A 26,123-nucleotide genomic window follows, 5' to 3' on the forward strand; every position below is an offset into this window, starting at 1 on the left:
TAATCAAAATATTTGTTTACTTACCAATTAATTACGATAAAATAATAAAATACAAGGTTTAGCAAGTCTTGCAGTTTATGTCAAAAATGTTTTTTTAATATCAGATACCTTTAATATTCTGCCCATTTCACAGTATACTTATTATAAATGGTCTACAAGCTACTGAATGCCTTCAGAAAAAAGCAAAAATAAAGAACTTTGGAGCTGAATGTACAGTTATGTACTGCTTCTTGCACCTTGTCAAGACCAGCAGTAGGCTGAAGCTTGACAGATGCTTAGCTGGAGTGCGATTTCCTCAGTTGTTACTCTGCTGTCAGTTGGAATGAAGGCTTTAACTATTTTGTGTTTCTTATCAGGGACAATGTTGATGGCTGTCATGAGCACTCTTGTCCAAGTATTTCGGAACATCTAAATTCCACAACAACTGCACATCTCTTAAAGGCATGAGAGCTGAGCTGACTCATCACACCATATTATATTAAAATATAAGAAGCCTGTAAATAAAAAAAATTTATAAATTATCATGAACCTCAACTGTATCTTAAACTGTTCTTTAACAAATATGCAGGACAGAGGTGAGAATTGTTCTTGTTTCACTTAAACTCATAGAGCTGCAGAATGAGTCTAACCCAGCCTGACTGCCTGGTGTATTAATGTCGCTTCTGCAGATTCGCCTATGGAGGCCTTGTTACAAATTTTACTTCCTCTAATCAGTCTACTTTGTGACAAAGCAGTACCATAATACTTTTATCATGCTTGATCACTTTTTACTAATAGATCTGGCTGATGCAAGCAAGCTAAAACTAAAAGAATCCCCTTGTTAACAATGTGGTTGAGAGTAAATTGCCTATATTATTTTTTTAATGTTACAAAGCTCTAGAGTTACTGTCTATCAGCAAAGATTTTTGAATGTATATTTCAGATAAGAGGCATCACAGGACTTTTATTGATGAATATTTCTTATTATTATTTGACTGCATGGCACCGTTTCCTTTCCAGTGGGATAAGCTCTGGCCTATGTGTGTCTAAACTGGATTAAGCAGGTTTGAACATATTATTCTATATCATGTATTACATGAGGGGCAACCCAAAAATTCCTGGAGTTGTTGAAAAAAACATCTTTATTATAAAACTTACAACAATTCCCTTTCAGTTGCCTTCAAACTACTTATTCTCTTTGAGATGCAATTCACTTGCTTCAGTGCTTCTCCCAGTCCTATAACTCATCTTCAGCCAGCGGCAATACCACATGCACCAGAAAAGATGTCATCCACCTGAAGTCAAGCATGTTTGGGCCCAGCCAGTCCTTAGATGGGAAACCAACCAGGAAAAAGCTTGGGTTGCTACTGGAAGAGCTATTGGTTAGGCCAGCAGGGGGCACCTACCTTGTGGTCTGCCCTGCACTGCACTGTGGAATGCCCCAGTGGAGTGATGGGGACACCGTGACTCTCTGTGGTCATTAAAGATCACTTCATAAAGTGTAGGGTGGATCCCGACATCCTGGCTAAATTGTCCAACACAGTGTGATCATTCTGGCCCTCTAATCATGCCCTGCCTTTGATTGCCTAATTATCTCTCACCCCTTCACCACCAAACAGTTACAATGTGGTGAGCGTACTAGTGCAAATTGGCTGCCATTGCATCATCCAGTTAAATGCTGCACATTAGTAGTGGATGAAGTGGCACCCTACTCACTGTGTAAAGCTCTTTAAGTACCTTGAAAACACTATATAAATGTAATGAGTTATTATTATCATTATTATTATCTTGTGTTACCATGTCTAGAGCTTCCTGAGTATTTTCCCTGGATTTCTTCCATGATAAAAAAATCTTCCCTTCAGTCTCAATTGTAATTTCAAAAACAAAAAGAACTCATAGGGAGTGAAATATGGTGAACATGGCAGGGTGTGAAGTAACAAACAATGTTTTTGATCAAAAACTCTTTGACTGATGATGTGGTATGTGCAGATATCTTGTCATGGGTAAAATGAAGTTTTGGGTGCACCACTTCTCTGGACATTTTTTCCTGATGCTTTTCTGTAGACACCTCAGCTGTTCACTGTAATGTTGCTGATAACAAACTCTTTATGAACAAGTCTGTTACTGTTGAAAAACGCAATCATGATTATCTCTTGAAAATCTGCCATGTTGACTTGGAGAAACAAATTGGCCAAGTCCCCATTGTTCTGATCTCACTATTATAATGTAATAGACATTCAGGCAGCTAAACCCCTTCCTTTATCAATATAACAACTTGAAGACTGGCTTGACACGAGGTGTACAACTCTCCAGTTTATCAACAGAGGGCAGGTGTGAAACTACAAATAAAGAAACATAATATTCAGCACACAAATAACAAAATAGTTTGGTAACAGCTTTAAAACTATAAGTAGTAGTACAGAACAAAAAGGTTTACATATATAAACTTACTGGCTATGCTGCCATAGGCTTAAACAAGAGGGATGAACTTCGCTGCATGTATTTGTGGCAGATACACTACTTACATTGGGAACGCCCCACTGCAAGGCAGCTCAGGAAGGACAAATATGATGAAGTAAGCATAACAGAACATAACAACAATTTACAAAAATTGAAATGATTAATACTTAAGCATTTTGCCCATCTTAACAAATATGACACCCATGCACAATTGAACAGCAAACACCATAAATATACATTTGATCAGCTCTGCATGATGCTACTCGCAAGGTACCTAACAGCATATCTGGGAACTATACCCTAGTCCCATGCTATTGACCAATTTCAGGAATTTTTGGGTTCCCCCTCCTACATAGTACAATAGACATGTGGAGTGAAAGGAAGCCTGACTCTACTCAAAGAGTCTGTGCTACTACCAGATATGGGATATTTCTGTCAGATATCTTTCATTCATTTATAATACTTTTTATGTGCTTTCATCTTTCATGAGAAGTTTTCCAGACTGTGGGCACATGCTTGAAAATGTGCCTTTTACATGCTTTATTATAATCATTTCATACATCATGTTAAAAAGAATATTGAAACTTCTTACTGTATTCTGTAATTGCAATGACTAACACGGGTGGAGTGTTCATGTAGACAAAAATTCACTACACAGAGCTGGTGGAAAGTACTCCATGATAGGGAAATATGGGTAATCTAAACAAAGTAGGTTGGTGGCTATTTTGATGTAAGTATGAATTAAAAAGGAGTGTAAACGTGTGATGTGTGGCAGCATCTCCCATTACCTCTTTCATAAGTCTGCTATTAGGGAGCTTTGGTTAGTTGTGCTACAATACTCCATTAAATCGTATAGTGGCACAAAGGAGTATTTCAGAATATGCATTGTGTAACCAGTGAGGTGTTATGCTGGGAAGTGACATGATCAGCTCAGGCTTTCTGTCATATTTTGGAGTTAAGTGTAATAGGACTAAGAATTGCAGAATTAAAGTAGTTAGTAGGTATTTAGGCTGCCTTGTCTATATAGTGCCTCGTACATGAGACATACTGGCAGGGAGACAAAGACAACGGTGAAAAACTTTGAAAAGTCATGGAAACAGGGTAACTGAAGAAAGAAAAGAAGTACCAGAAGATAAACTTTATCTTAAGTAATGTGCCTAATGACCCTAGAGAACAGAAAGTGAATCAGAGAATACCATTATCATTTGTAAGAAGCTGGAATAAAACATGACAACTTGGCTGCCTGCTTCAAATTCATAAGGTGCTATGCTTTGTTCTTCATTTACCTGGGACACTGGGACATCCCCAAATGTTGAAATTCCTTATTAATTGGAAATAAGCACAGTTCCTGACCCTTATCACAAATGAGGTTCAACAAGTGAACCATATTTGTAGATAAAAGTATACATACTACAATAGACAGAATGTGATACCTAACTTTTTAAATATATTTGCATGTTCTCCTCAAGTCTGTGAACGTTTTTTTCTGGGTGCACAAATTTCACCCCCACACATGCAAGAAGTGAAGGTTAAGCTGATTGGTGACTGTAAACTTAGTTTGAATGAGTGTGGCTGTGTGCATGAATTTTAAAAGACTGAGATCCTGTCCGAGGTTGATTCCTGTCTTGCACTCAGTGCCTCTGAGACAGACATCACATTTCTTCAACTCTGAGTGGGATAAGTGGTTTACAACGTCAGCGCTGAAAACATTGGGACAATATGGACAATACAAATAAATTTAGAAAGCAGTGATTTCAAAAATGACTGTCACTTGTAACCCATCACAAACAGTATAAAGACAAGATATTTAATGTTTAGTCTGGTAACCTTAATTTATTCAAAAATATAAGCACATTTTTACTATTGAGTCCTTCAACACATTCTAAAAAATAGTTGGAATGGGCAATTTAGAGCCAATAATAAGTTTTTAAAAAGATAATAATGATGTAAGTAAAAACAGATGTTGTTCAACAGGTGATTCTACTCTGACTAGAATAGGCCTAAGATGACTGTCTGTGATCCCCAATCTCTCAGACTGCACTGCATCAAGAACCATCATTCAATAAGTGTTATAACCATATGGGTTCAGAAGTACTTTGGCAAACCTTTATCAAGTAACACAATATGTAGTTAGATACATAAATGCTGGTTACAACTGCACTGTGCCAAAAAAGCAATATGTTAAAAGTGTCAAGAAGTGCCATCAACTTCTTTGAGCTTGGAGGCATCTGGGATGGACCATCACATAGTGGAAACTTGTATTGTTGTCCAATGATTCAACATTTCAGGCTTTTTTTGGAAGAAATGCATATTGTGTCCTCTGAAACAAAGAAGAAAAGGACCATCGAGACTTTACTAGCAGCAAGTCCAGAAACCAGTGTCTGTTATGGTATGGGGGTTGTGTCACTGCCCTGGGCAAGGGTAACTTGCACTTCTGTGAAGACACCATTACTGTTGAAAAGTACAGGTTTTAGAGCAACGTATGCTGCCTTCTTCTCTGCAGTGGATACTTGTGCATTTTTTAACTAGACAAAGCAAAGCCACATTCTGAGCAGGTTACGGAGTCATGAATGCTTAGGGAAAAGGTGTGGCTGCATATCTCAATATGTATTTAAAATATCGTGAAATTTACTTTTTTATAATATATATTATTATGTATTTTTTTAAATAAAATTAGATAAACATATTGTTAATAGGAAAAAAAAATCTGTTATACCTGTTATATATCCACTATTTAAAGAGCCCACAATGGACATGTCAGCATCAGAACTGGACCATGGAGGAATAGAAGAAGGTGTCCTGGTCTGCTGAATCATGTTTTCTTTTACATCATTTGGATGGCCAAGTGCATGTGTGTTTTTTACCTGGGGAATAGCTGGCAGCAGGTGCACTATGCTGTGAAGCCTGGGGTCCTAGCATACCACACACCTAAAGATTGTTGCAGATCATAAACACCCCTTCACTGCAATGGTATGCCCTGATGGCCACACTACAAAAATGGTTCAGGTATGGTTTGAGGAACATGACAAAGAGTTCAAAGTGTTGACTTGGCCTCCAAATTCCCCAGATCTCAATCTGATCAAACATCTGTGGGATGTGCTGGAAAAACAAGTCTGATCCATGGAGATCCCACCTCACAACGTACAGGACCTAAAGGATCTACTGTTAACATATTGGTGCCAGATACCACAAGGCACCTTCAGAGGGCTTGTGGAGTCCATAACTCAATGAGTCAGAACTACACAATATTAGGCATGTAGATTTAATGGTATGGCTGATCAGTGTAAGTGTTTCACTAGCAGCCCTTGTAGCATATTTATAATCCATCCATCCATCCATCCATTTTCCAACCCGCTGAATCCGAACACAGGGTCGCGGGGGTCTGCTGGTGCCAATTCCAGCCAACACAGGGCACAAGGCAGGAACCAATCCTGGGCAGGGTGCCAACCCACCGCAGGACACACACAAACACACACCAAGCACACACTAGGGCCAATTTAGAATCGCCAATCTACCTAACCTGGAGGAAACCGGAGCGCCCGGAGGAAACCCACGCAGACACGGGGAGAACATGCAAACTCCATGCAGGGAGGACCCGGGAACCGAACCCAGGTCCCCAGGTCTTCCAACTGCGAGGCAGCAGCGCTACCCACTGCGCCACCGTGCCGCCCATATTTATAATATCAAACAGTAAATTAAGTTTGTCAGAATTAAGTTATAAATAATTAGGTACTATATAGTGCAAGTTGTGTATATGTATATTAAAAGTTTTGAAATCATTATATAATATAAATATATCGTTAAGAAATATATAACTAAATTTGTTTGGAATTCTGTATTTTATGTATAGATGGGCTCTTTATTTATTTTGTGAAGTCATATTACAGTTTATCTGTTAATGAGATTGAAGTATTGTGTCCACTACCACCAGATCAACTTTGCTGTCTCATGGTGGTATCTATATAGAAAATTATATATTGGAAATCCTTCTTAAGGATTTGATGAATGAATATATCCATGAATACATCAATATAATTTTTAATGATTTCTCTCTTCTTTTTCAACTTTTAAACCTTCATAATCGCATATCTTTAGAGGCTTGTACAGGCATTTTGACATGTGTGGCACTAAAGACGAATTACAAGCCACGGCCAGCAGAGGGTGCCCTTTAAATTTCTGGAAGGCTGCTTCTACTTCAGTGTATCTACCTGTATTTCTTTTTGCCAAATATGTGTTGATAAAAGACTGCCGCCTCGTAAACTGAATACGGGTTTGTCTGATGAACGCAACTGGGTGAATTAATACGGTCCGAGCTGAAAAGAAATTACAAGAAGGAAATAATAATAATAATAATAATAGTGCATTTTATTGATAGGGGCACTTTACATTAGCAGTAAATCTCAAAGTGCAACATAAAACGATTAAACAAAGGCAAGGCAAGATAAAAACAGAGATAAAACAACAATAATTATAACATTCTTGTTAATAAGCTTTCCTAAAAAGTAAAGTAAAGACACGCTTATGTTAAATAATTTTACGGCACATACGCTCGATTATTCCGTTGATAGATTATACATTCATAACTCAATAAATTATGTTTAAAACCTGGTGAAATACTGAAAATTTTCAATCGATTGGTTACGCGGGCTCTCACGAGTTTGTGCCTAGAACTCACTAAAGAACTACAACTCCCAAACTGCACCGCTTTCCGAGCCTTGTGCCGCGCCGCCGCATTGCTTACGTCAAACGAGGGGGGTGCATTCTGGATACTCGTCGAGTGAATGGATTTTGATGCTGATTGTGATTGAGGGTGGAGATGCGACGACTGGGTTTTGTGCAGCAGAAAATCCCCTGTGCATTTTTAACCGAAGTAAAGGATGAACCAGCAACGAAACGCGGTAACCAGGTATTTGCTTTGAAAACGTGACGACTAAAACAAGTGACTGATTATTATCTGACTTCAGGAGGCCTGCGTGGAGTAGTTTGTTAATTCGTGGCTGTCGGAAGCACGCCGAGCATTTCTTCACAAACAGGGAAATCCACTGTCCTAGATCCAGGACGTTATTTCATTACCCGTCATTGTAAATATATCATTGTAAATATAGGCTGCAAAGTCATCATTTTTTGCTCACGCGTTTTTTTCCATTACATGGTCACGGGCAGCAAGTGAGGGAATCTTTGGAGTGGACTGCAGTGTACAGTTAAGGTAGCCCGCACGACTCTGAGATGTAAAAAATTGAAATGTGGCACCACTGTGACTAATTATATATAGGGAGTGGACATAGTAACCGAATCATCTAATATTATATTAATGTGACATCCTTCAGGCTTTCATACAAGTACTAAATTGTGTGTAGTTCTTCATAAAGTAATCCTCCAGATCTTCATGTGGTAAAGGACGTGGAAGTCTGCTTTGCTCTGTAATTTCCCATAAAGGTTCAATGATCGCTTTTGAGTTAATTAGCCAGTCTGGTGTAGTGGTTAAGGCATTGTACTTCAAATCCTGAGGCTGTGAGTTCAAATCCAGATACTGACACTGTGTGCCTATGAGCAAGTCACATCACTTGCGTGTACTCTAAATGGAAAAAACAAAAGAAATGTAACCAGTTGTATCTCAGATAATAAGCAATTTGTACAGGGTTATTATTCAGAAGTAGAGGAGGCACCAAGAGGGAACAGTGTTTGCACCGCAGGGTGCATCCTGTAAAATGGTAATAATCTTCAGACGTTACAGGACAATGCAGGTCTTCAGATCTTAATGACTCCTACAAGGTGGCTGCCCAATCCAGATTCTCCACCATTTTCAGTAGTTGACAACAGACATTGTAGGTTGAAGGCAACTTTCAAATGTAAGCCCATTTGTATGTAGGAAATAGGGAGAAGGATTGGTAAGTGGACCGTGTACATCATCATCATTATTATTATAGCTGGGGGGGCTTTAGATTTTGTGCCCTTTTCACTAGGGTATGCATCTTTGTGTGTTGAATTTATGTACATCAGATTCAAGAATGGCAGTTGTGCCATAAATGCCAACTTTGTTAAGCTCACAATATACAGTTTTTGTAGAGACTGGATCTAAGAGGTTTTCAGGTCAGTGGTCACTTTTGTGACATTTAGCAACTATCCTATGAAGTGTCCTTCTGCTCCCTTTGCTTAGATGTTTCTCTGTCAATGCTGATGATCATTAGTTTTGAGTCTTTTCCCTTCAGCACATAAAATCATTTTACAGTTTTTTAAACCAATGTACATGCCATTTGGGCTCAACTATTTGACTACTATAGAATTATTTTATTTGCATCCTTTTGCTTTGGAAACAGCCAAGTTCTATTTGTCAGACCGGTTTAGTAGCCAACACGTAACAGTATCTGCCAATCGACCTAATAAACAGGTACATCTGTATTTGTAAATACTTCATGGTGAAACTAGTTTTCCATATTATGTTTCTGTCATTTTTTGACAATGCCATTTTAGTTATTTAGCCATTATTACAGTCATATGAAAAAGTTTGGGAACCCCTCTTAATTCTTTGGATTTTTGTTTATCATTGGCTGAGCTTTCAAAGTAGCAACTTCCTTTTAATATATGACATGCCTTATGGAAACAGTAGTATTTCAGCAGTGACATTAAGTTTATTGGATTAACAGAAAATATGCAATATGTATCATAACAAAATTAGACAGGTGCATAAATTTGGGCACCCCAACAGAGATTTTACATTAATACTTAGTTGAACCTCCTTTTGCAAATATAACAGCCTCTAGACGCCTCCTATAGCCTTTGATGAGTGTCTGGATTCTGGATGGAGGTATTTTTGACCATTTTTCCATAAAAAGTCTCTCCAGTTCAGTTAAATTTGATGGCTGCCACGCATGGACAGCCTGCTTCAAATCATCCCATAGATTTTCGATGATATTCAAGTCAGGGGACTGGACGGCCATTCCAGAACATTGTACTTCTCCCTCTGCATAAATGCCTTTGTAGATTTCAAACTGTGTTTTGGGTCATTGTCTTCTTGGAATATCCAACCCCTGCGTAACTTCAACTTTGTGACTGATGCTTGAACATTGTATTGAAGAATTTGTTGATATTGGGTTGAATTCATCCGACCCTCGACTTTAACAAGGGCCCCTGTCCCTGAACTAGCCGCACAGCATGATGGAACCTCCACCAAATTTGACAGTAGGTAGCAGGTGTTTTTCTTGGAATGCGGTGTTCTTCTTCCGCCATGCAAAGCTCTTTTTGTTATGACCACATAACTCAACTTTTGTCTCATCAGTCTAAAGCGCTTTGTTCCAAAATGAATCTGGCTTGTGTAAATGAGCATTTGCATACAACAAGCAACTTTTGTGGCATGAGTGCAGAAAGGGCTTCTTTCTCATCACCCTGCCATACAGATGTTCTTTGTGCAAATTGCGCTGAATTGTAGAACGATGTACAGATACACCATCTGCAGCAAGATGTTCTTGCTGGTCTTTGGAGGTGATCTGTGGGTTGTCTGTAACCATTCTCACAATCCTGCGCATATGCCGCTCCTGTGTATTTCTTGGCCTGCCAGGCCTGGGTTTAACAGCAACTGTGCCTGTGGCCTTCCATTTCCTGATTACATTCCTTACAGTTGAAACTGACAGTTTAAACCTCTAAACCTCTGAGATAGCTTTTTGTAGCCTTCCCCTAAACCATGATACTGAACAATCTTTGTTTTTAGATCTTTTGAGAGTTGCTTTGAGGATCCCATGCTGTCACTCTTCAGATGAGAGTCAAAGGGAAACACAACTTGCAATTGGCCACCTTAAATACCTTTTCTCATGATTGGACACACCTGTCTATGAAGTTCAAGGCTTAATGAGCTAATCCAACCAATTTGGTGTTGCAAGTAATCAGCATTGAGCAGTTACATGCATTCAAATCAGCAAAATTACAAGGGGACCCACATTTTTGCACAGCCAGTTTTTCACATTTGATTTAATTTCACACAACTAAATACTGTTTCACTAAAAATCTTTGTTCGGAAAACACCCCAGTACTCAGATGTTTCTATGAAATGAAAGACATATCACTGTTATCTTTTTTTGTTGAAAGTAAATTATTATGCAGGCTGAGAGGGGTTCCCAAATTTTTTCATCCTCATAGATAACACTCCTGTATGCACTTTCTTATGTTGGACTGATTTATAGTCAGTTTTTACCCTAACAAAATGATCTTTGCAGAATTTAATTCAAATTACTGTAAATTTTTTAAAGGGGGCGCACTGCAGCTATGTTGCGTATACCGTTTATATTTGTGTAGCTCTGCTGTTCTTATTCTCACAATCTTTTTGTTGTCCATCAAAATCACCCCCTGCTTGCACTAAGAGAGTGCCACAATTGAATCAGTTTGAAAACTTGGAAACAATCTTGTCATTAGTCACTCATTATGATTCACTTAACACTAGAATTACCAGAGTCTACGAAAAAACTCGTAGATCTGGCCCACCTTAAATCCGTTCACACCTCTCCCTCAGCGTTCTGTGGCTGTGAGGGATGGAATAGCAGGCTGCTTGTCTTAATCGGTACATTTACAGGACAAAAGACGCTGAGGGACAGGTGCGAACGGATTTAAGGTGGGCCGGATCTATGAGTTTTTTCGTAGGCTCTGGTAATTCTAGTGTTAAGGCGTTAGCTCCTGTGACTGAGAAGTGAGATTATACCAACTGCGCTTCTTAAATATGACCTGACTTCTATATAAAACTCCTTGAGTTGTTTTCAGTTGTAAATCCGACACTGCTTTTAGGCAATAATTCCTCCTTCACTCCCAAATTAAATGCATTACCACAATTCTCACGTCATTTAAAAAATGTAACATCTAATGCAAAGCCTACAACATTGTTCTGACCTGCTATTATCATTAGCTGAAAAAGGTGATTCAGTTTGAAATTTGTATTAATGGCCTTATTTTTGCTTTAAATAGTTTTTTCACATTATTAATTTATTGCCCAGACACCTCACTCCACCCCCAAACTAGTTAGCAACCAAAGCCATATCTAGAAGAAAGATCGAATTGTAAGGAATGCACTCTTGTAGGGGTTGTTTGTTCCTTAGTTTTATAAAATAATCAAGCACTCTGCAGTTGTATGGAAATCATAGGGAGGTAAACTCATAACTTAACCCCTGCTAAACTGCAGTTCTTATTGTGTGGCATTCTTTTGACTAAGACTGTCGACTGTAATTCGTTTCGAGATGTGTTCTTGTGTAATGAAGAATCAATTTAGCATAAACATACTGAAAATACAAAAGTGATATGCATCCTAGTATTTTAATATTCTGAAAAGCTTTTTTTTTCTGTTTTTTGCTTCTAGAAGAAATTTTTCCTTAAGTTTTGTTGAAGGTTGTGAGGAACCTTCCACATGATCTACATAAGTCAATGCACACACAGTGTATTATGGGAAATCATAGTAGTTATTGTTACATAATCTTATCCCATCCAGTATCATTCAAAATAATGCCTTTAAAGAAGGTTTGTTCCTTCAGAATGGTCTTAATTTAGGATAATGCCAAAATATATGACCTAGTGAAACTGATGCTTGATGGCATTGTTCACATTTAAGAGTCCAATGCTTAATATAAGTAATTTCTGCACTCCATTTGAATTATTGTAATCTTAGAAAAGGCATTGATACAGAGTTTTAACTTAATTTACATTATATCTTGCCCAAAGTGTTGAAGTGAATGTACTTTGAATGACTGAATTTTATTCCTTGTGAGAGATATTGACTAAGAGACCTCTTTCTCATCTTTGGCTAAGATCCTCTAGTGGTGTATGCTGTGAAATTACTTAAATATTGAAAGAAGTTTAGGACGTTAGGCAGGCTTATTTTGAAAACATGTCTTAACTCCTTCAAAAGAATTCCAGATTTAAGATGTAGTTGATCAAAATGTGCACAGTTATTGTCAGTACTGAGATACTGTATGAATGACTTCCATTAATTAACCCTTTAACCGCCAACTCCCTAAATATTCCCCAAGCCAGGCGAAATCTGAACAATTTTTGTTTTTTTACTTTTTTACATTTTTTTTACATTTTTTACATTTATTCAAGCAGTATTGACCACTAAATGTTGTGCAAGTTGCCAGTGTATACACGAAATCTATAAATGTAACCTGAATTCTCAGCTAAGCAAAACATCTTGATACCAAACCGTGCCCTTTTCAATGGTAGATACTGTCGAAACTGTAAGCGGCCCTTCCACGACAATAAACTTTCATCAACTGCAACTGACGGTCCTGGCATGTAGGGCAACTGAAATGCTTCAAATAAATGATCAATCAAAGGACGTAGCTTGAACAAGTGGTCGCGGTTTGGATCTTTCTTATCTGGCTCGTTTCTGTTGTCATTCAAATGAAAGAATTTCAGCAGCAAAGAGAATCGGTTACGTGTCATGACAGCTGCAAAAATAGGTGTTGCATACATAGGATCTGTAGACCAGTACATCTCAATATCTGGTTTTCTGATTATTCCCATCAACATCAAAATCCCAATGAATTTTTTCATTTCGTTTTCATCAGTGTCAAACCAAGCACGAACACGGGAATGTGGAGGTAAATTGGGATTTTTCTCAATAAACTGTGCTGCATACAGATTTGTCTGATGAACAAAATGTCTAATCAAATCAGGTGACACAAACAGCTCATAAAACTGCTCAGCAGTGTAATTGTTTACATCAACAATAAAGCCACACATTCCCTCAAACGAATGCAGAAAAGGTAGTTCACCACGGGCAGCAGCCCAGCTGAGATGCTGGGGATACACCCACTCAGCGCCGTCATCCGATGCGTCTTCATTCACAATATCATGCAGCGCACGTTGCTGCTCATCACTGTCACTAAAATCTTCTTCAGAACTGCTACAATCATGATCAGAACTGTCCAAAATCGCCTGCAAAGCCTCACTTGAAGTCAGTTTACGTTTCGCCATATTCACAGCTGTTACATGCGAATCACGTCACATGACCGGCCAAAACAACCACAGACTTGTCGAAATACAACGTAGTAATAATACCCACGCCAAACCGTCAGTTATACTACTTGCCAGGCATTCATATAACCACAGGCAAATGTGCCGGATAATTCCGGCAGTATGGCGTTAGCATTAAAACAGCGGTGCCGGATATATCCGGCAGAGGGCGGTGAAGGGGTTAATACTGCTTTGATCAAAGAGGACTGAAATAAATAATTAGTGTGCATTGGAGGAACAGAAAAGTGATTCCTAAATCGGTTCCATATTTTGAGCAAATAATGTACAATTGGAGTGGTAGTAGTTATTAAGGACTAGAGTACAAAGCAATGGATATAGAGAGGAACTAAAAATGCTAACCAAACAGGTGCAATTCCATTACCTTCTGTCTCAGAGTATGTATTTAGATAATGCCACACCACCCTCTACAAGTAATTTTTATTATACGGCCTTTTTGGATTTGAGATTAACTATTACAGTTGAGTAACATTTTAAAAAGGATTTGTTAATATATACATTATGGAGAGGCTCTGAATCAGAGTTTTAGGAGGGTGTTGATTTTAACAATATTAATTCTTCAGCTAAAAAGAGCTGAATAGTTGTCCAGTTATTAACATCTGGTTTTATGCTTTCCATCATATTGCAAAAGATGAACGTAAGTATTTGAATTTTCTTTGGACTGTATCTCCCAGATATCTGAATTCTTGTGATACCACCTTTTCTATTAATTGTATTTGAATATGGCATGCAAGTGAGTTGACTGGGAAATGTACAGTGTTGTTCACAGTAAAGACTGTGTGAGTTGTGATGTACATGCCACTAAATATACATTGGGAAGCATGGAGGCTATTACAGATTAATTAAAAATATGCCAAAACTCTTGAGTGTTGTAAAATTTCTGATTTTATAAACAGTGTTCCTCTGACGGTAAACTTTCTATACCAACTTGACATTATCATTCTTGCTGTCTGATTTAACATAATATGAAATGTAACATGCCAGGGCTTGAATATCAGTGTAGGATTGCGAGAATCGCACCAGTTATTTGAAAACTGTTACTATCTCATTATGAAAAAAATACCTCATTTCTCCATTTTTTTTTAAATGGTGATGCAGCCAACCACCTGCTACTTGGAAGTGTTTTCACTTGTGTCATGCATTTGAACAAGGAAGCTGAAGTGCTTATACCAATCCATAGCCTTTGTCAGCATCATTGAGTGTAGAGCAGGAACCAGCAGTGGACAGGCCAGCACTTTAACACAGGGCATGCGCATAAACCACTCATACACCCTCACTCTCTTACACTGGACTAGTGTACACCTGATATTTACAGCATTCCAGTTTTTGAATTTCTTTGCAGGAGTGCATTTTGTGCATGTTTATAGGCATTAAAATATGTTTGCCTCTACAGGTTCATACAGGAAGATCAGCACTAAAATCCTGGGTGTTAATCAATATTAGTATCAGCTTTTTCACTAATATAGTAATTAGTATGCTTTTAAATTAAGTACATTTTAATTTTTTTTCCATGTTAGTTTGTGTCATTTTACTGCTTAAAATGTATAGTGCATAATTTATAATTAAAAGTATGTTACATAAAGTGATTTAAGTTATACATGTGTTAATCAGCTTTTTACAAACATTAGTTTTGCTTTTATTTTAAACAGCAATTCAGAGTTTTGGCAAATGAAAAACTTAACCCAAAGTTTCTGGAATTAGACATCAAAAGTGCAATTCCCACTGAAAAACTAGATGGGACATGCTGTTATGTATCCACGTACAAAGGTAAGTGATATGTCTGAAAGTAATAGTAGTTTGTATGTTGCTGAGAACTTTTATGATAAGTGATGTTTTATTCCAGACCAAATTACAGGTCATACTGTTATAATTATGTGTATACTTCTACAATTAGTATCTGTCAGGTTAGATAAATAGATCAGAGTTGTACAGTTAGTTAGTGGTTTGCAGGCTAAATAGTGCATTGATTTGATGTCATCATAATATGTGCTGAACGTCAGTTGCTTTTGGTGGCCAAGTACAGTTTGTTTTTATCTGTTTATTCTATTTCCATCATTAAAAGTTTATTCAGCACTTTCAATAAAATAAATGTAAATAATTGCAGATGCACATGTTTCCATGTATGAATTGTGAAATGTTTTAACAGAGGTTACACATCTTTGGCCTTGTTGTTCTGTGAAGTAAATTACAACAAGTAATCATGTTGATGATCAGAAGGGACAGCCTGACTGGTTACATGGGGTGGGGGAGACAAAATCACAACAGAGTTTGTTTTGTTATAAAACATCAATTATAATAATTGTTATACAACAATTAATTTGTTTTATACAAAATATCATCTGGTTTGGCCTTGGAGACATAAGGTTCTGACATATCAGTCCATATATTCTGGAAACTAAAATTGTTTTCAAACAGCGGACATTTAAATCATTGAGTTAATTGTGTAACTAAGGGTAGATTTTGGCTGGGTAAAACTAAACTTAAAATAACTCTTATTAATTAAAGGTAAAAAAAGTATGTTAAATAGTGTACTAGTGACCGATCTTTGGTTTGATTTTAAGTGATGAGACTAGCCTTAGCTTTACTTGTCAATTCCAAGATTTAATCTTTGCTTTTGTTTTTTATGAATTTTTCTAATTAATAGGAAAGCCTTACCTTTGGGCCAGACTGGATAGAAAACCGAATAAAGCAGCTGACCGAAAATTCAAAAAGTTTTTACTTTCTAAAAAAGAAACTACCGGTATGCTTTTATCCATAGTGATTAAATTTTAGAATTATTGTAAAAAGCATTTTAAATGGTATTCTTTTTCACAATTGTAGGTAAATCTGTGTCATATTTTATATATATCTGCAGATGTTTTTAATTATGATAGTTTTTAAAGATGACTTTTTGTTAGAAAGTTATTTTTGATCTATTGGTTTTCAGTCAGCTCATTTCCTCTTGAATGATTTTTTTTTTCTTTTCCATCTATTAAATCCATTTAAGATAATGTGGTTTTACAGTACATGAGTGTATCTCTTTGTACCCGAAATACAAGATCATATGTTATGTCAGGCATGTCAAACACATGGCCCGCAACAGAAATCTGTGTGGCCCGCATGACAGATCCTAGTTAGCACTGAAATTGTACAAAATGATTACTATCGTTTGTGATTGAATCATTCTGCATCTTTGGCGTTACTTATTCACTTTTCTTACTTCTGCCTTCTGACAAAAGTGTGTTTTCCCATGGCATTACGGTACCGGAAATGTCATCTGCTAGTATAGCTACGAGCCTTGGCCAAAGTTAATGAGCCGCAACATCACAACTGAAGTGCTAGGCTGCAGCAGGGGCGGCCTTAGGCATGTGCAAACTGTGCACCTGCACAGGGCCGCCACACCAATATATATTGAATATAAAACAGAAAGAGAAAATAACGGCACAGCTGATGGCAATGTGGCCAAAAAACATTGTGTTTCTTAGTACGCTGTATTTACTAATGTCGCTAGAGTCTGAGCAGTAAGCTATATGTAGTATTATAACGTTCTGCCGTAATGAGAATATCATGGGCCGCAACTTGGTTTTCAAGTTACGGACACGTGCATATAGAAGCGTGTCATGAGCATGAGGCGGCTATGCAGTGTCCGCAACGGACGTGGCCATCCGCCGTGCATAAGATACCATATTGACATTGGCGGGCGAAGGGGCCACCAATTCTTTCTCTGCCCAGGGCCGCCACGAGCCTAGAGCCACACCTGGCAGACTACACTACTGGCTGGACTGCTGAGACTGGCCACTGGGCAGAACTGACCATCACAAGTAGTAATAGCCCGCATATTTTCACATTTTTTTGCTCTAGTTTTATGTAATTTTGTGCTAGTATTGTAACGATCAGTTAGTGCAGACTACAGCTGAAGATCTGAAGTGGACGCGAGAAGTTGGCGAGTTGTTTATTAATATATTTTTGTGATTTTTAGTTTGTAAAATTGGTGTGAGTCAGGTGGCTTTTTGCATATCGGCTTATTTTACAATATAAACTTTGAAGTAAACTTAGTAAAGTAAAATTTGATTTTGGAGGATTTGTTTTCCAACTTGAATTACTGAGCAATGAATTCAGTGAGCGTTTTCGTGATTTCAGTTCACACGAGCAGGACTTTGCGGTTTACGTCACCATACTCTTAAAACGTTGAGAATGCGCCTGAGAATATCCAAATGGAATTGATTGAACTGCAGTCGGATTCTATTCTGAAGGCAAAATACAACAAAGTTGGTGTGCCAGGCGTGTATGCTTACCTGCCACCCTCGTATATGCAGATCCGTAAGTTGGCATCGAGAGTACTGTCTATGTTCGGAAGCACTTACCTTTGTGAGCAATTGATTTCATTAATGAAAGCTACCAAAAACCCCCCATCGCTCAAGACTTACCGTCGAGCACCTTTCATCCCTCATAAAAGTTGCAGCTGCACAAGATTTCAAGGCTGATATTGACGAACTGGTTACTAACAAGAGATGCCAAGTGTCGGGACAAAAGAAATAGATCTCACACTGTAAGACTCCTATATAAGCAATAAATATAATGAATATAATATAATAATATAAGGACCTAGCTAAGAGGCTAAGACTCTAATTGTACGCTGTTGTACGGAGATTGTATGGAAATAAATTGCTTTTCTTTAAACTTTAAGTGTTACATTTTTTAAAGTTTTCAGTATTGGAAAGAAAGCTACAGTAACTTTGTATAATAGTATTTGTTACAGTGCGGCCCACTGACGCACGTATGGCAGTCGAAGCGGCCCACCAATGGTAGTGAGTTTGACATGCCTGTGTTATGTGCTTCCCTTATATACTGTGCTGACTTCTTTAGATCATATTTAGTCTTGTGCAAAAAAAAAAAAAAATATTGATAAAAACGCCTGTTACAACTACAGTAAAGCCATGCATGATTCTATTTTCCTGATTTCATCATCAGTTGTTTGTAAGGAAACGCCAGTCTTTACCTTCTGTAACACTGAATATCAAAAAGGACTGGTCTTTTACTGTTGGCCCGCTGTATAGCACCATCATTAGTATTAAAAAAATGTAATACCCATGATTCAAGTATTAAATGCACTATAATTATATTAAATACTATAAAGTCCTATAGTAAAATTTAATTTGTGATATTTTTGCATTCAGCATTGAAAAACAAATTATTTTTATGTTACATTTTTATATTTAAAAAATTCAATAAGATAAGTGTGTAATCATGTACATTGTAAACTGGTGACTGAAAATGAGAGCTGACAGTGTTTTGTTGTAATTTTCAGTTGAAATGGGTTTTTCAGTTACACATAATATATTTGCCAATTAATTTTCCTATATTTGATAAAAATTTGAGTTTGTCTTGACGTGATATAGAGCACATTAATAACCAGGTAGAAATGGTCATTACAATAAGCCCGCACCACCAACCTCACCCTTACTATGAGCACTCAACCACTGGTCTTCCCTGGTCTAGCACAGTGCTTATGTGCTCAGTTTACAGGTTTTATTACTGCATCTATACCTATTAAGTCATTTGTTTCTAATTTAAACATTTACTGATGACTGTTTTAATTTGAAGACAAAGATAATAATTTTCTTTTAACTATAATCAAAGAAATAACAATATTGTCTTTATTGTTAAAATAAAAATACATGCTGTAGTGTGAATACGTTTCAGTTATTTTTTTAATACTTAGCATTTGTGTGGAACCTGCAAGAAGATTTTAAAAGTGTCCCAGAATCCTGGGTTGCTGCTCATGGTGTTCAGATTGACAATGGGCAACTGCAGCCTGATGACAATGGCCATATTCTAGGTGAGCAGTATATATATAGTTTTTAAATTTATCCACATATTCTGTAGCAATATTTTTTTGTTAAACTTAAATGTGAAAATAAGAACAAAAAGCTTCATTGTGTATTCTACATCCAGTATTGCACGAATTGTTGAAATGTGGTGGAAAAACATTTTCACAGTAAAGCTTAGCCAAGAATGGAGACATGAAATGTTTTTACTAAAATTCTTGTTTGAAATTTTTATGGTCACATTTGTATTTAGCCAATCTGTCACTCTCTAAGGTACAAATATAGCAGCTTTAAATTAATCCATTTGATTTAGATTTCAGAATGTCTCAAGGAATTATGTAATGTTTGTTTTTGTGAGTCAGTTATTCAAAAAGCAGTCATTTGTTTAAATAATAATAGGGAGTCAAAAAATGCCATGTTGGGTCAGTTGCAGTGTACCAGAGATACAGTAGTCCTGGCTGCGGATCAAGACCAGATTATGTAGTGCAGTACTAAGAGGAGATGACCCACAGATCTAAGTGCTGCTGCAGTGAACAAGATCAATACCAAGTTTAACTAATTTGCAGCTAGTCTTGTTTTGGCTTTGTACTTTTCCGTGGTTCAACCAATCAGACATAAAGTTGATCATTTACAATGGCATGTCTGCAGTTAAATCTTACCCTGTCTTAATTGATGATGTGCTGCTATACATTCCTCTCAGTTTAAAGGCATAGAGCAGAGGGAAAATGAATGTCCTTATCTTATCTTGCTAAAAAAATGTCTGCAATTATTAAGCTACATTAGACTTGAAACGAGTGTCACATTATTGTTATTCACTTTGAGCAGAAGAAAATTTCCTTAAATCAATCCCTATATGGAAAGTAATGACAACAAAAGATAAACATTAGTAGAATTGTATATGGAGCATAAGAGTCTCTCTCTGTAAATTCTAGACAGGGGTACAGTAAGGGTGCACACTCTGTGGTCTTGGAATATGTGAGAAAAAAGTAATGCCAGCATTTTTCTGTTTCAGCGGTATCTCATGCTCTTCCACAGTGCACACATAAGTGGTTACTTTTACATTATATCACCGCCCCTTAACCTAATGTACAAGTAACCACCTTAATTCACCATGGGAGACCACCCCCTGCCTTGTTTTATTTTTCATAGTGTAAATATATACAGTATATGCATGTGACAACCTTGGGCCTGTGGGGGTCTTAATCTGATTTTTTGCTGTAACTCTTTTCCCCAATATGTAGATAATCTAGAAGAGATACTTGACATTCATTATGTGCTCAGCTTTTCCTAATAAGTGAATTAATCCAACAGTCACAAACACATAAAATACCTAGTCCGAGACTAGACAATATTTGGAAAGAATATCTTATTGCAGTACAAACTTTACAGAAGAGCACAAGCTCTATATATGCATATTCTGAGAGATCACATATCAGATCTGGAGAACACTTGCAAAGATACCTCCACAAGTTTATGAAGGAATTAGCGCATGTAAGAAACTGACAACATCTTTCAATGTATGTTTTCCAAACCAGCTGAGCGGATGCCTAATTAGAGACATAGACATTGTATTGATGGTTTAATGCGTGTTAATCCATATTTTCCTATTTCTTATACTGCACACTATGAATATTCCCAATCATCGCTTGTCATTTATATATATATATATATATATATATATATATATATATATATATAAGAAATATAGTTTCCATATTTTTTTAATGTCTTATTTGGGGGTTTTCATAAAATCCTGTCTGCGCATGGAAGTCTTTCTGATATGTGTGGAATTTATTTTGCCTCCCTGTACTATATCCAGTAAACCTGCTTACAAGGTAATCGAAGTTAGGACTCAACTCAAAGAAGCACACTGTAACTGCACTTTGTTTTATTGCACTACTGCTTATTCACAGCTCTGAGGCACAGTGTAACAGTGCCAAATCTGAAAGTTTGGCTTGTTACTGTAAATATGTACTAAGACCAGATCAGCACTAAACTGTCCAACTAATAGCACACTGAAACTGACATGTTGATTCCTCATGTACATTTAAATAATTGTTTATATATGGAATATATTCTAATTTAAATATAAAATTGTCTTACTGTAGGTGTATCTTTACTAGTGCTTTATCTTTACTAGTGCTTATTTCTTTTGAATTTATAAGTATTTAATGAGTAATAAATAGTTTTGTAGGTATAGAGTAGTGTATAGGTTGAAGTTGTTTTAGGTAATACGGTAATCACTGTTTTTCTTTTAAGGCTGGGTTCCAGTAGAAGAAAACAACAAGCAATACTGTTGGCATTCGTCTGTTGTGAATTATGAAATTGGAGCTGCACTCATTTTAAGACCATGTATGGATGATCACAATGTATTAGAAATTGCAGCAGTCCCACTGACTGAGCTTGTTGGCCATACTTTAGAATTGATTGGCACAAATGTCAATGCTAATCCATATGGTAAGTGCTATTCTAGAAATAATACCAATCCACCTTAAAAAAAGGACATGTGTCTGTCCAGTTGTTGTTTCTCTACTATCCAACAGATGGCGCATCACAAAAAGCACTGCTTTTACAAAACCTGTATCAAATGGGTAACAGACATATCAACCAGATGGACACACTGCACTGTGAATGTTAGGACAGATTTCAGCCTGTCTTAGACGGGAAGCACAGCTAGTTCTTTGTATTTTGATTTTTTATAGGTATAGAAATACAGGATAAATTAATTAGCTGCTTGTTTCCTAATACAGACTGCAGTTATTAGTAACAAGGTCAGACAAGAATATGCTTTATATGTTACATTTTTAATAAAAGAGCAAAGTTCTGTTTGGAATGCAGATGACTGGCACATAGTTATAAAAGTGAAAGTACTATAGGTGGTTTGAGCCCACAATTTTAAGACTCGGTTTTCATTTCTTTTTTGATGCTTTTTTCATTGTTGTCGGTTTGTTGGGAATGTAAGATACTGTATTATAGAGGTAGTGTGGGCACTTAAAAGAAATTTTTTTTCTCACCAGTTTCAAGCCTAACTGTAGCTTATTACAAAAATTTTTTAGCATTTTTTTCTTTAAAAGTCTATAAATGGAAGCTTTACTTTTAAAACTTGAAGTTTGGGTCTTTTTACTAATTTTCTTAATAATCCATCCACTTCTGCTTATTGTGTTGCTCACTTCTAAATAAGATTAGGTCATAACATATTGGATTTTGTTCTTCACTTTAGAAGAATAGCCCAGTAAGCTTCAGTCAAATTCTTTTTCCGCCCTTGATCTGAACTATATATAAAACCAAAGAAGGTGAAAAAGCACATTGTAAGGGAAAATCAAAACAAAAAAGTACTTAATGTATGCACTCCTTCACTTAAAAGAGCAGAAGGAAGCCTTTAGATAGATATTTACCGTTATCCCTTCAGAACCTTACATTTTAATGCACTTTGTGGTGAATATGCCTTTGCTGTGCTTTGCTGTACTGCATAACCTTAAATATTCAGAATGGTGGGTGAGACCTCGTGGCATTTTATAATACTTTTTATTCATAGCAAGTACTTGTTGTTAGAAGGGTAGAACATGAACTGTCAGAGAGTTATAGGGACAACACAAGTTATGTTATGAAAGTGTGCTAAAGGTGTTTAAGGTACTTATATATGTAATACTGGAAATTGTGTTTTTAAGCCTCTTTTGAAAGCAGTGTCACACCTTACAATAGAAAACATATTGAGTCCAATCACAATGAATGCTTTGTGTGGACTCTCAAAATCTATTCTTCACAAATGTGGTGTACAATTTTAATTTTTATATTCAGGTGACTTCACTGCATCGTAAAAGTGCAGCCCCATGACATTTTTTTCTTTTTTGGAGTGTGAGAACTTGGATTTCATACTTGGTTATAATAGCAATGAAGTTCTGCGGCTTGGTGGGAATTTAGGTAGACTAAGCCACAGGTCACAGTCTGTCAGGAGCCCATTTAGATCCTGCACCATTGAAGCTCATAAGTAACTAAACGTACTGTTAACAGTTAATCTTTAGACATGGATGCAAAAATAAGGGGCAGATTAGGTTTTTTGTTTCTTCTTCAGTATAAATGTTACCTCACTTTCTTTATAAAGTTCTTATTAATTAGATGATGATATTTAGCATGTTTAGTTAACATTTCAACACATTTATGTTTTATTGCATGGTTCCATTTCTGTTTTTTATTAGCTTTCTGTTGTCCTAATATTTTTATTTTAAGTGAGGTGTATTTGTGTCAGATTTTTTTATGCTAAGCTTTCATGTGTCATTAGTGATCAGCTCACCCTGCATGATCAGTATTGCATTTTTCTGCCACACTTTGCATAAAGTCACTATTTACAGTATAATTACATTGTAATTAACTTTAATTGCACTCATATTAAAAGTTTATGCCTAATTATACAGTGGTTACATATGCACACTGTGGTTTCAGATGTACACTATAATGAGTGACACTTATTGTTCCTAATTTTTCTGTAAGAAAGCAAATTTATTGAAATTCAATAAACAAATTGTATTGTATTGTTATTTTTATGAAAGACTGAATACTTAATAGTTATGTAAACCACGGTAAGTGCAGCATGAAATTATGTGTGTTTACTGCTATTGGTTATACTTCATGTTGAAGTCTTAGGAGTTATAGATCTTTAACGGTTTCAACAATAATGGATGTTCTGTTCTTTGGTGTCTGTAATACTAAAATTGTTATTTTTAGGTTTGGGCAACAAAATGCAACCAATTCATCTTCTTGTCCCTCATGGAGTCCTACAAATAAAAAATACCCCCTCTTTCAGTTATCATAATTTAGTGCAGTGGTTTGAAGAATGTGAAGAGGCAAAGGTAGAAGGTATTGTTTGGCACTGCTCTGATGGAAGCCTGTTCAAGGTACTTTTCTAAATACTTGTAAAGCTTTGGAATTTGATTAAAATCTATGATACTGCTGGGTTCATACCTTACTTTGTTTTTCTTGCAGCTTCACCGCCACCACTTAAATCTGCAGTGGCCTCTTGTGAACACATTCCTGAGTTCAAGACCCGTTGTCATCACTGTTGATCTGACACAGTTTAATTCTGAATTTGCACCAAAATCCTTATTTTTATTATTTTCAAAGGTAAACAAAAAAAAATTTGACCACTTAAAAGGCATCCGTTTTAGTGGATAAGGACTGTAAAAACATATATAAAACTCAAATTCTAAACCAACTTAATTTAATATACTCCAGAAAATGTATTTGATATTCAATATGAATCTTCAGACTTTATCTTTGGACAACCTTCTTATACCCTACAGTATATATATTATTGTAAATAAACTTATTCTGCACAGAGTTTTTATTTTATTGCATCATTTAATAAAACATGAGCATAACAAACAACAAATATTAAGGTATTCCTAGAGCTTGGAAAACTAGCTGATGTGGAATTGTGGTAGACATCAACATCGTAATTAAAGAAAGAAAATTATCCTCAACAGGACAAATCAGTAATAATGCAGGAAAAAGCCTGTTACAGCATAGCCAGAATGACCAGAGAAACAAAGAATAGAGGTTTATTTTATAAACTATTGAGTTTACATACAGTGTCATTCAGTGCATATGTTTTAGTCTGGTTGGTTTACACCCAAATGTCCTTTTGTATTATATTCTGGTTCTCCTTACACCCCTTTGGGTTGAGCCACCACCGTTGAAACTTCTGTGTATGTAACTACTATCCACTCTGGTTGTTTACGGGACATCTGCTAGTCCTCTTTCTGTACATTTTGTTGTTCACTTGACCTTTATCTGGTTTCCTGATACACTTAAACAGGTTTCATTAAACAGGGACATTTATTAACCCTTTAAGCTATTACTTTAAGATGAATGCTAAAATTATTTATCCACAGAGTTAAATAAAAGATTTGAAAAATAAGGCCCAGCTGCCAGCTATAATTTAACAAGATCAAATGGGACTTGTTAAAGTAAGGTGATTACTGTTGATTCTTGAAATGTTCACTTTAATATTTACATCTGTAGCCATCCTTTACATTTTCTACAACTGTTCGATGGCCAGTCCAATTTTCTATCCTGTGGTGTGTTGGACTGGTAACATCATTTTAAGAAAGGCCTGCCGAATCAAGATGCTGATTAAAAAGGGTGACTCAGCTATGGGTTGCGCTCTCAATCCACCGGAGGGGAGAATAAATACAAACCTGAGTGCCACTGTGAACAATGCTGCACATCTTCCCAGTGATAACACTGAAGCCTTTCAGCCAACAAATCATTCAGTAGAAGTATATCAAGAAATGCATCTGGGGCTCCTTTATACCAACAGCAAAATGTCTGCATAACGCCTTATCTTCAGCCAAGTCAGAAGTTATTCTTTTTGGGTTTTTTTTGTTCATGTTTGAGAGTGTTTTAAATTTCTCCTTTCGGGGAAAAATGAATTGTTAACTAGCTTACTGAGGCTTTACTAGTTTTGAATGCAAAAAAAGACCTTTGAGTCAAATGGAGTTATTTATTTACTGTACTGACTAAACTTGTGTTTGGTCCAAACGTTTGTGCTGTAGCCAAGTAGTATCTGCTTTTTAAATAAACTGTCCTTTGTCACCAGGGCCAATGTTATTGAACTGCCCTTCATTCGTAAATAAGCAAATAATGGACATGGTGAGACGTTATCTCTTAAAGCAGATGTTATGGTACTTTATAAATAAACTAGCCATGGTACCTGTCGAAGACAAATAATAGGATAATTTAAAATAATTTATCTTTTGCCCTACATGTATCTTTCCTCTGTATTTGCATTTCTGAACGCCTGTTCATCTGCACTCCCTCTCTTGAGCATGTTACCGTCTTCCATCCTAAGCTTTCCAAACCTTCTTTGGCAGC

General features: G+C 36.6%; 2 protein-coding genes across 3 annotated transcripts in view; both read left to right on the top strand.

Annotated features, from left to right (window-relative positions):
- The window catches only part of LOC127526080 (uncharacterized), a 135,020-nt gene that overhangs the window by 30,581 nt on the left and 78,316 nt on the right, over nt 1-26,123 (top strand). The window lies entirely within an intron of this gene.
- Nucleotides 7,179-24,587, top strand: c1h12orf29 (chromosome 1 C12orf29 homolog). Of its 2 annotated transcripts, none has more exons than XM_028817265.2 (7): nt 7,179-7,345; nt 15,096-15,213; nt 16,091-16,186; nt 19,148-19,264; nt 21,513-21,710; nt 23,976-24,145; nt 24,234-24,587. In XM_028817265.2, exons 1-7 carry the CDS (start codon nt 7,256-7,258, stop codon nt 24,420-24,422), a joined length of 978 nt encoding a protein of 325 aa, XP_028673098.1. In that variant the 5' UTR covers nt 7,179-7,255; the 3' UTR covers nt 24,423-24,587. The 2 variants fall into 2 exon arrangements, with proteins under 2 accessions (XP_028673098.1, XP_028673106.1); XM_028817273.2 differs by having other exon boundaries at nt 7,189-7,337.

Source organism: Erpetoichthys calabaricus, chromosome 1, assembly GCF_900747795.2.
Source record: "Erpetoichthys calabaricus chromosome 1, fErpCal1.3, whole genome shotgun sequence".
Taxonomy (NCBI): Eukaryota; Metazoa; Chordata; class Cladistia; order Polypteriformes; family Polypteridae; genus Erpetoichthys; species Erpetoichthys calabaricus.

Coding starts and splice junctions, on each gene's coding strand:
- c1h12orf29 (XM_028817265.2), top strand. CDS start 7,256: ATGCGACGACTGGGTTTTGTGCAGCAGAAAATCCCCTGTGCATTTTTA. Junction 16,187..19,147: donor TTCTAAAAAAGAAACTACCG/GTATGCTTTTAT, acceptor TTTAATACTTAG/CATTTGTGTGGAACCTGCAA. Junction 21,711..23,975: donor TGTCAATGCTAATCCATATG/GTAAGTGCTATT, acceptor TGTTATTTTTAG/GTTTGGGCAACAAAATGCAA.